Below are 13208 nucleotides of genomic sequence, written 5' to 3'. Positions count from 1 at the left end.
AATGATTCCAAACATAATTTTTATACAATTTAGCAGTTACCTCAAATCACCAATTGTAACATTAAAACTTTTGTTTCAATCGACTTGAGATTTTCTACAACTGCTACCGGTACAATATATTAATTTTCTTAGTTTGCTGTTATAAATTGCCTTATCAGGTGAGTTAAAACAGTAATTAAACTAGTCAAGATTTATTTCATATTAACAGTAATTCGTGATCAACAGGCACCTTAAGAATACTATTACAATCATAAGGTCCAACTCTTATTCCTATAATACGAGAGTAAGACAATTATTATCCGCAATGTAGTTTTACATTTTTTCCAAAAAGGAAACGTACATGTACATCATTTTTCAACATAGTCCCCGTGAATTTCAATGCACTTGGTCCATGGTTGCACAACCTTCCTGATGCCCTCATGAAAGAAGGTTTTCGGTTGAGCTGTGAGCCAAGAATGCACGGCTTCTTTGACTAATTTGTCCGAGGTAAATCGACGGCCCCTTAATGCCTGTTTGACTGAACCAACCAAGTGGTAGTCAGAACGGGCAAGATCAAGATTACACGTAGGACGAGCCAGTTAAAAGTTGAGTTTCTGGAGCGTTTCAGCAGAGTGGATAGCAGCAGTATGTGGATGTGCATTGTCGTGCAACAACACAACACATTTTGACAGCAGTCCTCGGGGTTTGCTTCGAATTGCAGGCTTCCTCTTGGAAGTAAGCATCTCACTGTAACGCGCACTGTTTATTGTCGTGCCCCTTTCCTCATAATGTTCCTGTACTAGGCCTAGTGAGTCCCAAAAAACCGTATGCGTTAGTTTTCCTGCTGATGGTTGGGTTTTGAACGTTTTCTTGCTGGGCGAATTTGCATGTTTCCATTCCATACTCTGCCGTTTACTCTACGACTCGTAATGATGGATCGGTGTTTCGTCACCGGTGATGAATTTGTCAAAGAAGATGTCCCGTTCGTTACCATAGCGATCCAAATGTTTTTGGCAGATGTCCAAGCGCGTTTTTTTATGCAACTGTGCCAGTTGTTTTGGGACCCATCTTGCACGGACTTTATGAAACTCAAGTTTGTTGTCGATGATTTCATAGGCAGAACCGTGACTAATTTGCAGACGATGTGCCACTTCATCGATAGTTACTCTTCTGTCTAACAAAACCATGTCACGTGCACGCTCAATGTTTTCCTCATTTGTGGCGGTAAACGTCCGGCTACTTCGTCTTGCGTAACACTTGTGCGATCATTTTTGAATTTTTCAATCCATTCGTAGACACTCTGTTGCGGCAACACACTGCCCCGTACTGTACCGAAAGTCTTCGATGAATTTCCGTCCCTGATACACCTTCTGACCACAAAAAACGGATCGCTGAACGTTGCTCTTCTTTGGTGCAAACAGAAAGCGGAACACACATGGTTAACGGCAGGGCAGCGATAATGGAACTAACCTAGCAGCATCGGACCTGCACAGACATAAAAATTAAACCACGCATGCGTCATCTACGCAACACGACAATACTACCAACATAAACAAGAATATAACTAAATTGCGGATTGTAATTCACTTACCCTCGTACTTTCCACTTGTTATTAAAAAAACGATGTATTCTACTAAATTTATATTTTGTTCATTCAAGAAACGAACAGCAGCAAAACATTTGTTCAGATAATGAATTCTGAGTAAGAATCATAATAGAACAAGAAGGCCCGCAATGTGACGAACTATTTTGAATCAAATCAATCCGTTCAAGTAATTTATCCTCATTATATTTGAGAAATGATTGCTGTAACGTAAGCAGCTGTAAAAAGTAATAAATATTTAATCGAAATTTTCACAAAATAATATCAGAAAAAATTATTTTTAAGTAGTAAAGTGACCAATAAAATTTAAGCCAAGTTAAAAAAGTAAAGGAAGAAACAAAATATATTTTAATTTATCCTCTTTTAATGACTACTTACTTTCCAATAAAAGTGGAACTCTTTTACAAGTAGTTTACTGATAGAGGTAAAATAAATCTAACATTACCTGTATTTTAATTTTTTTTCTATAATTTCCAGTGATGGCTTTATCGATCAAAAGTACTTCTATGTTTCGTAAGTAATCATATTAACAAAACTATATTACTCCTAATAACATTTACTTCTCTGGTGTGTTACAGTTTTGCAGAACATACAATATACTCATGGACATCATTTAATGTCCCGTGAAATAATTAGCGTAAATCGTGCATGCTAAACGGTTAAATAAAATTGTATAAATAAATGTTCTGAAAATCTATTTTGGGTTAGAGGGCTGAAAATCATTTTGACTATCTTTTCCAAATATAATTTAGTGAATTACTATTCCTGTGAATGTTAATTATAGTATACCTTTTAAAAGAATCTGAAAATTTTATCTCAATTAATATTCCACAAATTCTTTAGATTCAACAAAGTGTTATGACTTAACAAAGTTTATAGGAGCTCAATTGACATTAAAGGTAGGAATGACTTGCTGGACCAGGTTATTCCTTTTGTTTTACAGCGTATACGACGTCTTTCTCTACACATTTCATATGCGTTTTTAAGATCAGTGCCAACTTCCGACACATCACGTAAAATTTGCGCATTATTATTCTTGTCTTCCTTTTTCGTTTGTCTATTTCGACTTATTTATTTGCTTGTTTTCTTTTAAAATCTATGCGAAATTCAAACCTCTAAATTAATTTAATTATTCCCATTAATTAAGTTATGTGTTACGAAAGTGTCGGATCTGAGTTTTGTTTTAATGGGTTGCTTGGCGTTTCTCCACTCACCACCCCATTCGGTCGCCCTAAAGTATAAGACCGAACGTCTGTGCCACAAACGGCTACTGAGGCTCGAAACAGTTTAGCGACCAGGGTCTTAAATAGCTCCTAGAGCTTACCTAACAGCGTGAGCAGACTAAGCGCGGTATCATATACCACCTGCTTACGTGTCCAAACAGCTCCCTTGTCATATATTTACGAAAATGGGTAGACGCACCCCGATAACAACTAAAAATATGTGTGACAACAATAAATTAAAATGTAAGTCATCTAGATTGTAATTCGCTTACACGCGTAAATCACTGAATGCCAGCAAGTAACTGTCCAACATATTAAAGCGCTTGGGGCCTTAATTGGCTAGTGGTTAGCGATATCAATAGGTTAACTTCCTACAGCAGTGCGGTAGGAGTCGTTCCCTTAAGTAAATTACTGATGTCGGTATAACAAACCAACCGCATCAAGGAACTCCAACACGGTCTGATAATGCGGCTCTCGCCACATTGACTCGCCGCTTGTGAATGGCCAATTTCTACACGCACTTGGCAGGCGTAGACTTGGCTGGGTAATTGGCTGCTCTGGGTCCCGGAAGAACACAGTGACCACACATGTCCAACTGCGCTTTGCTGCGGGAAGAGGTGTGACCAAAGCCCTGATATTTGAAGCATCGGGCGACTTCTATATGGTCGGAAAACCTACATGAGGTCCATCCGAACACCGGGTCAATGACGTCCACCGGCCACCAAGACCTGCCGGATCTTAGGCTAGGTCTCTAAAGCTCAATGACTCTTTAACGCTTCCTTCTTCCCCAGCTGCCAAACCACTTTGTTTTCTCTAAGGAATTAAGGCTTCTAAGGAATTCTGAGGATTTCGGGCTCCTTTACTATTATGGCTCTTGGCATATCATATACCAATATCTCCGGCCTCCGCTCGGCCAGCAATTGAGCCTTTAACCCGAATTTTCTACCGAACGTTGGCTGTGCGATATTTCCGCATAGCTCGTAGCGGTGACTTCGGCAGGATTTTTAGTGCAGTCCGCTGGTACACTTGGGCGCAGTACTGCCTTCATGGAGAACTCTGAGACCTCCTTATCGGAGGACCGTGGTCTTTGCGGAGACCTACCGAGTGACCTCGACTGGAAGGGGTCACCAGCAACCGGTCCTTGGCTATGAAAACAATACAAGGTCCTCTAAGCAATCTCCCCCGGACTGCGCCATAGCGTCTGAAAAACAAAAACAACGACTATACTGCCAGGGAATACAATAACAGTCTGAACGTACATATCACATAACACAAGGTAAGGTGAGCGTCTAGCAGTGAACTATCCAGAGCAAGGCCACCTATTCTCACGTAGAACCGCTCGTAACGTCAAAAGCTAACAGCTTCTAGATCAGATCCCGAAAAAGCCGGAGGATCGAAAATATTATTGGCCTCACGAACATAAGAACGGCGACATGATGCAACACAAAGGAAACGTCCTTACTTATCCGACAGTGGGACTCCTGCAACACACTACGCAGCTGTGTAACCTAAACTCCATAACAACGCAAGTTTACCGACCGCCACTGATCGTTGTCAGCCCCGACGACGTGAACGCAGAACCACTGCACTTATAGAAGCAAATCGCTATCGGTAGCAGTAAACACAAGTTATACAGCACGGCACCAGAGGTCGAGAAGTGAAAGATAAAGAATGTTCTTTTGTGGGTTTAAATAATTTTGTTATAATTTCCTATCTAACGTTTACATTTATAGAATATAACTTAATTACCTCTACTTCGCATTATAATAATCGATAAAGAACATTATCAGATCATGAATTTCTCAGAATATTACTAGTAAAATATAAATTACTAATTGGATAGATTTCATTCTACCGTCTTATTTAAGATTTTCTCTTAGAATAGAGTAATTTCCTTTTAGTCTGTCCTTTAATAATTTGTATCATTACTTGCATTTTTTACTATTAAATAAATCTATTGGTTCTTGCTTTTAACAAGTCGTCTTCATTTTTTCAATTTTCGCTTTAAATTGCTATTAGGTAAAACAAAGAGTACGTTAGAAAGTTGTGTCAGTATCGATTCAGTATATGTCAGTATTCGATATCGGTAAGTCGAATAGTAAAATTAGATAAATATTTACTCATCATTTTTTTGTGTGTGTTTCAGAGTTGAATACAATCTAGAGAATACTGTTGAAAAGAATGATATGAGGTAAGTATTAATTTACTCGCTAACTGAGTTTGATGTTCTTATAGCATAATTTTGTAGATTATATTCATTAATATTATGTTTACAGTTACATGATTATTTTTATTGTTTTCATTGGCTAAGAGAAACACGAAATGGCTTAAACAAAATAAAGATTTGTTTGTACCATTATACGCTAGGTGAAAGACAATTAGTTCTGGTGAATGTTTGTTTGTTCCTCTGGCACTCTCGAAAAAGAGTACGTGTTTTCGACTGATTTATATCAAAAAATTTCCCTAAACTTTGTAAGGAGTAAAAAATTGATGAAACAAAGTGATGATCGGTGAATGAATTTTCCCTGATTCTAAATATCAACTATTTTTTATGCCAACAAATTTAATGAATAATAAAATTGATTTAGGAAGGGATGTTAGGTGTTGCCACGATAGACAGCTTGTGTTCGAATTTTTACTTCTTTTATTGACTTTAAGTATTTAATTTACAGATGTTGCAGATACTTCAAATCCCTTTCTTGCTATCTACAAATACACATTATAACAAATTACTTTTATTGCTGCTTGCAAAAACTATTTGAACTTTCAAATTGAAACCCTCTTTTTTTTAAATTTTACCCTAGTATTTATTGCATTAATATCTGTGACTCAGATTATAAAAAAAACGATCATTGGTGCTATACTTACAAAAGGATTAGACAAAAAGTAGTAAACCTATATTTTATTCTTGTACGAAAATAAGGCTTTACGAAACAATGGTATTCGATGAATTAAAATTGAAGAGTTGAACTCGCATTTTAATATTTTGAATTTTTCAAAAAGAGTAAGATAGTATATTTACTTCATTAGAAACATTATTCAAACTTTGCTACGAGAAAAACCATGTAATAAAAAAAAAAATTTTTCCAGATATGAAAAAAACCGTGTCTATTTCATTAACCAGATTCGTTGGGAAAACCCACCTTGTTGGTCTAGTGGTGAAGGCGTCTTCCCAAATCGGCTTATTTGGAAGTCGAGAGTTCCAGCGTTCAAGTCCTAGTAAAGGCAGTTACTTTTATACGGATTTGAATACTAAATCTTGGATAACGGTGTTCTTTAGCGGTTGGGTTTCAGTTAACCACACATCTCAGATATGATCGAACTGAGACTGTGCAAGACTACACTTCATTTACACTCAAGTATATCATCCTCTGAAATAATACCTAAACGGTAATTCCCGGGGACTATACAGGATTAAGAAAAAGAAAGATTCGTTAAGAAAACTCCATTGATATTGTTACACAAAAATTTAATTTGTGTAAAGGTAGCAAAACGAATTTCTTAATTATAATGTTGTCTTTGGTATTTTTGAAAAGGATTAGTTGACTTCTCACCTTAATGAAGTTAATGAATCTGGTTATGTTTCATGTTTCATTTTGTTTCATGTTTTTCGATGATTGTATAATGGTTTTCTTATTTGCAAATGTTGTGTGATGTTCTTTAATTTTGGTTTAATATATCCAACAAAGACTAATCATTATATATGGATTGTTTTGAGAATTTCATACAATACAAAATTATAAATGAAAGGAAAAGTACTTTCTTATGTAAAGTAACAAAAAATAGCTCTAAATTTTTACATATTTTGTTAAATATACAGTAATTACAATGTTTTAAATTTGATGAAGTTTTAATAGGTAGGCCTATATTTTTTTTTTGTGTCAGTCATTTGAGTGGTTTGATGCAGTTGTCCGAGATCCACTATCTAGTGCTAGTCGTATTATTTCAGTACCCGCTACATCCTACATCCTACATTCCTAAAAATTTGTTTTACATATTTCAAACGTGTCTGCTTGCACGATTTTTTCCTTCTACCTGTCCCTCCAATATTAAAGCTACTATTCCAGGATGCTTTACTATGTGGCCTATAAGTCTGTCTCTTCTTTTAACTATATTTTTTCAAATGTTTCTTTCTTCATCAATTTGCCGCAGCACCTCTTCATTTGTCATTTTACCCACCCATCTTATTTTTAACATTCTTCTGTTGCGCCATATTTCTAAAGCTACTCCGATCGTCCAAGTTTCATTTCCATATAAAGATACACTCCAAATATATACTTTGAAAAATCTTTTTCTGAACTTTAATTAATTTTTGATGTAAATAAATTATATTTCTGACTGAAGGCCCGTTTCACCTGTGCTATTCGGCATTTTATATCGCTCCTGCTTCGTTCATCTAGTAATTTTATTTCCCAAATATCAAAATTCTTCTACCTCCATAAACTTTTTTTCTTCTCCTATTTTTACATTCAGTGGTCCATCTTCGTTATTTCTGCTAAATTTCATTACTTTCGTTTTGTTTCATTCGGTAGTTCATGTTCAGAAATTCATCCATGCCGTTCATTGTTTCTTCTAAATCTTTTTTACTCTCAGCATGAATTACTATATCATCGGCAAATCGTAGCTTCTTTTTCTTTTCACCTTGTACGTTTACTCCGAATCTAAATTGTTCTTTAACATTATTAACTGCTAATTCTTCGTATAGATTAAAAGTAATGGGAAGAGGAAATATGCTTGTTGGACTCCCTTTTTTATTAGGGCTTCTTTCTTATGTTCTTCATTTATTACTGCTACTGTTTGGTTCCTGTAAATTTGAGCAATTAGTCTTCTATCTCTAAACATGAACCCAATTTTATTAAAATGCTGAACATTTTTTCCAGTCCGCGATGTCGCATGCCTTTTCTAGGTTTATAAATGCCAAGAATGTTGGTTTGCTTTTCTTTAATCTTCCTTGTACTATTAATATGAGCGCTAAAATTTCTTTCCTTGTCCCTATACTTTTCCTTAAATCAGATTGGTCTTCTCATAACACTTCTTCCACTCTCCTCACAATTATTCTGTACAGAATTATAGTTAAGATTTTTGATTAAGCTAATTGTTATGTATCTTTCACATTTATCTGCTCCTGCTTTCTTTGATATCATGACAATTACACTCTTTTTGAAGTCTGACGGAACTTCCCCTTCTTCGTAATTATTACACACCAGTTTGTATAATCTAGCTACTGCTTCCTCACCTGCACTGCGAAGTAATTCTGCAGTGCAGGTGAGGAAGCAGTAGATTTCGTTTATTCCAGGAGCCTTTCTGCCATTCAAATCTTTTAATGAACTGTTAAATTCAGATCTCAGTATTGTTTCTCCCCTTTCATTCCCTTCGACTTCCTCTTCTTTCTCTATAACACCATTTTCTAATTCATTTCCTCCGTATTACTCTTCAATATATTCCACCCACCTATCGACTTTTCCTTTTGTACTATAAATCGGTGTATCACTTTGTTTAACAAGTTATTAGATTTTAATTTATGTACCCCAAAATGTTTCTTAACTTTCCTGTATGCTCCATCTATTTTACCAGTGATCATTTATCTTTCAACTTCTGAACACTTTTCTTTAATCTATTCTTCTTTCGCTAGTTTGCACTTCCTGTTCTTAGTATTTCTTAATTGTAGTTTGGTATTGTTCGTGTTTGTTGCGTGCTGATGTATGTTGATGTGTGAATGTGAGGTAGTGGGGATTCTTTCATGCGTAGTTCAGTGCGTGGTGAGATATTGTGAAAGACGGATGTGTGCCGTCTTATAAATTATAACAAATAAATACGGTATAAATTATACCGTCTTATAAGTTATAACAAGACGTGGGTTCGCGTTCGTCTGTCGTCTGTCGATGCGTAATCGGCTGTAGTAATGTGATTAGTATGCAGACTTTTAGATGGCGTGCAGGCTTATCAGTTAGCAGTCGGAGAGATAAGTTGCTAATTCTAAGTTATTTTCATCACCAATTTATTTATTATTCCATGTTATCGTTTTATTTAAAATTATTCCTATGATTTTCTTACATTCTTACTTTATATTCCTTTTTGCATTCTATTTAATTCACATTCATGATTGTTTTCTTTCTTGGTTAGTATAGTGTGCGTAAAAAATAAAAAAATGTCAGATCTGGTGCAATTAAGAAGGGATCTTGGAACACTCAAAGCCAAGGTCACTAGATTTCGAAAACAGATATTTCAGATTAGTTGAAGATGTTCAATTGTTTATAGATCAAAATTCAGTTAAATTGAGTACACAATCTTTTAGTGAATGTGTGGAAGCATCATGCCCGGTAAAACTCGCTCCAATTAACCTTCACGTTTTCCATGGTCAATAGGATGAGTGGGCCTCTTTTTCAAGTACGTTCTCATCAGTTATTGATGAAAATCTTTTACTCTCACGGGTACAAAAATTACAGTATCTTAAATCGGCATTAAAAGGTGAAGCATCTTCGATACTTTTAGCTTTAGAAGAGACATCGAACAATTATAAAATAGCGTGGGAGCTTTTAAAATCCAGATACGAAAACAAACGATACTTAGTCAATAAACACATGAAAGCTTTGTTTAACCAGGAAAAAAATTGAGAAAGCGACTGCAAATAGTTTTCGACACCTAATAGATAATACCCAAAAACATATTAGGGCACTTCAAGGTTTAGGCCAACCCATTAAGCACTGGGATACTGCAATGGTTCATTTAATGACTAAACAGCTAGACAATACAACTTTTTGTGAGTGGGAGGCATCAAATAGAAGCAATGAGATTCCTACATTAGCTGAGTTAATAAATTTTTTGGAACAAAAATGTCAGGTGTTAGAAGCAATGGAAGATAAAAACATAGTGAAACGTTCTCAGACTACGCCTAGTTTCGATCATGGTAGATTTAAGTCATCAAATAATTATAAAAATTTGTCAGTAAATTATGTATCCTCTTTAAACAAATGTGCATTGTGTGAAAAATTCCATCCTATTTATTCGTGTGAGAAGTACTTATCTTCATCAGCGGCAGCTAAGGAAAAAGAGGTGAAAAGATTGAAATTGTGTTTCAATTGTAAAGCACAACACTATTGCACTTTCCGCAGTCACAGATACTTGGTAAGGTAAAAATGTCAGGTAACCACTCAAGTGGCGATATACAAGGGGGTGAGGCAACCAATGGCAAGGTTCAACCTACAACTGTGGCTCATTGGAATTCAAATCAAGTAAATATTGCTGTGCTATTATCCACAGCAGTAGTGGGAATTGTTGACAAACGAGGTGCTCCTCATTTATGTAGAGTTCTTTTAGATTCAGGGAGCCAAAGCAATTTTATAAGAGAAAAATTTGTAAAAATGTTAGGGTTGACACAGAGTAGGAGTAATATTGCAGTAAGTGGAGTGGCTTGTTCCACCACACAAACGACACAGTGTACTCAATGTAAAATTAAATCGCGGGTAACTCCTTTTTCAATAACTATTAATTGCATAGTTTTAAAATCAATAAACCAACCAATTCCAACATTTTCAATTGTTAAAGATGAGATTAAAATTCCATCAAATTTGCAATTAGCCTACCCAGAATTTCATAAGTCATCCGACATTGATCTCCTTATTGGAGCAGAACATTTCTTCAATCTATTATGTGATGAAAGAATCAAACCGACTGGAACAGCATTAGTATTTCAAAATACTGTGTTCGGGTGGATCCTGTCGGGAAAGATCAAGACAAATTAGGTGGCTGGTGCAGCAGTATGTTGTAACAATTTTTGAAGGTAGAAGAGATTGATCACACTGTCAATCGTTTCCGATCAAATGCTGAAATTGAATGTGAAAACCATTTTGTAAGAACACTCAGTCGTGATGCAGATGTCAGATTTGTTGTAAGCTTGCAAATTGAAACACTAGAAAAGTTAGGCAACGGGCGAGAAACAGCAGTGCGTCGATTGAAGGCTTTAAAACGACGATTCAATCATAAAGTCGAACTAAAGAAAAAATATAGTGAATTCATGAAGGAATACGTGAAGTTAGGTCATATGAGATTGTTGTCTGAAGGTGCAAAAAATCAACAGCTCGTTTCGTAATTTTATTTACCGCATCACGCTGTAATAAATGAATCTAGTTCAACCAACAAACTCTGTGTTGTTTACGATGGAAGCTGCAAGACTTCAAGTGGAGTCTCATTAAACGACATCCGGTTGGTAGGACCAACAGTGCAGGATGAATTATTTGACATATTACTGAGATTCAGGAAGCATCAATTTGTCTTCACATCCGACATAGAGAAAATGTATCGGCAGATAAGAGTGAGTGAAAATAATGTTGATTTTCAAAGAATTGTGTGGCGAGTAGATTCAAATGAACCGATACAAACATATCAACTAATGACCGTCACATATAGAACAGCAGCGGTTTCATATTTTGCAACCAGGTGCTTACAACAATTGGCAACAATTGAAAAGATAAAATATCCAAGGGCATCACAAGTGCTTCAATCTGATTTTTATGTGGATGATCTGCTCTCAGGTGCGGATTCAATAGAAGAGGCAAGAAGGATTCAACATGAACTTATCACAATGCTACAAGGTGCAGGATTTCATTTAAGGAAATGGTGTGGAAATCATCCACAACTGTTAGATAATATACCCGAGAAGCATAAACAACAGCATTTCATTGGTCCTTGGGCAGATGAATCTCAGCCTATTAAGATGTTAGGTATCATGTGGGATGCAGAAGGTGACAATTTCATGTTTATGACTAAGGTATATGTGCAGCCATTAATTACCAAAAGAAATGTGCTTGGAAGAACAGCTTCGTTGTTTGATCCATTGGGACTGTTAGCACCAGTAATAGTGAACGCAAAGGCTTTCATGCAGCGACTTTGGGAGCTGAAGGTTAGATAGGATAATTCACTATCAGATCAACTGCAATTATCTTGGAACAATTTTGTGTCCAAATTATCATTACTCGAATTGTTGCGTATACCTCGTAAGGTTTGTGCAGACAATGCGACAAACATACAGATTCATGGGTTTTGTGATACCTCTACTGTGGCTTACGGCCCATGCATTTATTTGCGATGTGAGTTAGCTGATGGTAGTATCTCCACTGAATTAATTTGTGCAAAATCACGTGTGGCACCTATAAGACAAGTGTCCTTACCACGACTGGAATTGTGTGGAGCGGTCCTGTTATCTCAACTGGTCACAAGGATAATCTCAGCACTCAAATTGACTTCAACACCTAAGTGTTTTCTCTGGTCAGTCTCGACAGTGGCTTTAGCATGGATAAAATCTTTATTTAAGCAGTGGAAAACTTTCGTAGCAGTTAGAGTGGCTCAAATCAGTGAATTAACCGGTCATTGTGAATGGAGACATGTGAGAAGTGAAGATAATTCAGCAGATTATGTTTCACGAGGGCTAAGCACAGGAAAAATTGCTGATGCAGTAATGTGGTGGAAGGGCCCAACTTGGCTTTCCAAAAATAAAGATAATTGGCCTCAGTCAGAATTGAATCAAAACGATACAAAGCTCAACTTGGAATGGAAAAAGGAGAAGTTGATGGTTATGGTCACAAGGCAAGTAGAATTTTGGAATTTATATTCATCTTTATCAATGTTTCAACGAACGGTGGCATACTGTTTACGATTCTCTGACAACTGTAAAAAGAACAAGAAGGAGCGTGTGCATGGTTCATTATTCATATCAGTATTGAATAACGCTCTAAATTGTTTGATTAAATTAGCACAACAGGAAAGATTTGAGAAGGAAATCAGATAGCTGAGCAAGGGGTTACAAGTAACCAGCAAAAGTGTTTTATGTACGTTACATCCATTTTGTGACAAAGATAACATAATCCGTGTTGGTGGAAGGTTGAGGCTTTCAGATTTAAAATTTGCTCAACAACATCCAATTGTGTTGCCTGCAAAGCATCAATTGACCAATCTAATCATGAAACATGAGCATATCAGGCAGCTGCTTGCTGGCCCTCAACTATCGCTTGCGTCAATTCGGAGAAGGTTTTGGCCTCTGAATGGACATAATACTGCAAGGAAGATTGTACATGAGTGTGTCACCTGCTTTAAGGTCAAACCTAAAAATTGCAACCAGTTAATGGGAGAACTTCCAAGAAAACGTTTACAGTCTACTCGGCCATTCCTAAATACTGGCATTGACTATTGTGGGCCAGTTATGGTACGAGCAAGCAGAAGGAGGGGAATTACTCCAGACAAGGCGTATATTGCAGTTTTTGTCTGTATGGCAACAAAGGCTGTACATTTAGAGGTAGTAGGAGATTTAACAACAGAGTCATTCCTTGGAGCTCTTAAAAGATTTATGTCAAGACGGGGAAAGGTGTCTCAATAGTTTTCGGACAATGCCACCAATTTCATTGGTGCCA

At 36.4% G+C, this 13208-nt stretch overlaps 1 protein-coding gene across 1 annotated transcript in view; it reads left to right on the top strand.

Annotated features, from left to right (window-relative positions):
• The window catches only part of LOC142317269 (uncharacterized), a 95165-nt gene that overhangs the window by 53977 nt on the left and 27980 nt on the right, over positions 1 to 13208 (top strand). Inside the window, exons 13-14 of the mRNA XM_075353678.1 lie at positions 2060 to 2095; positions 4952 to 4996. Of these exons, the coding sequence (XP_075209793.1) occupies positions 2060 to 2095; positions 4952 to 4996 (81 nt within the window). The remainder of the gene's footprint in view (positions 1 to 2059; positions 2096 to 4951; positions 4997 to 13208) is intronic.

Source organism: Lycorma delicatula, chromosome 1 (assembly GCF_047948215.1).
Source record: "Lycorma delicatula isolate Av1 chromosome 1, ASM4794821v1, whole genome shotgun sequence".
NCBI classification, from domain to species: Eukaryota; Metazoa; Arthropoda; class Insecta; order Hemiptera; family Fulgoridae; genus Lycorma; species Lycorma delicatula.
This window is presented reverse-complemented; position numbering and strand designations above follow the sequence as displayed.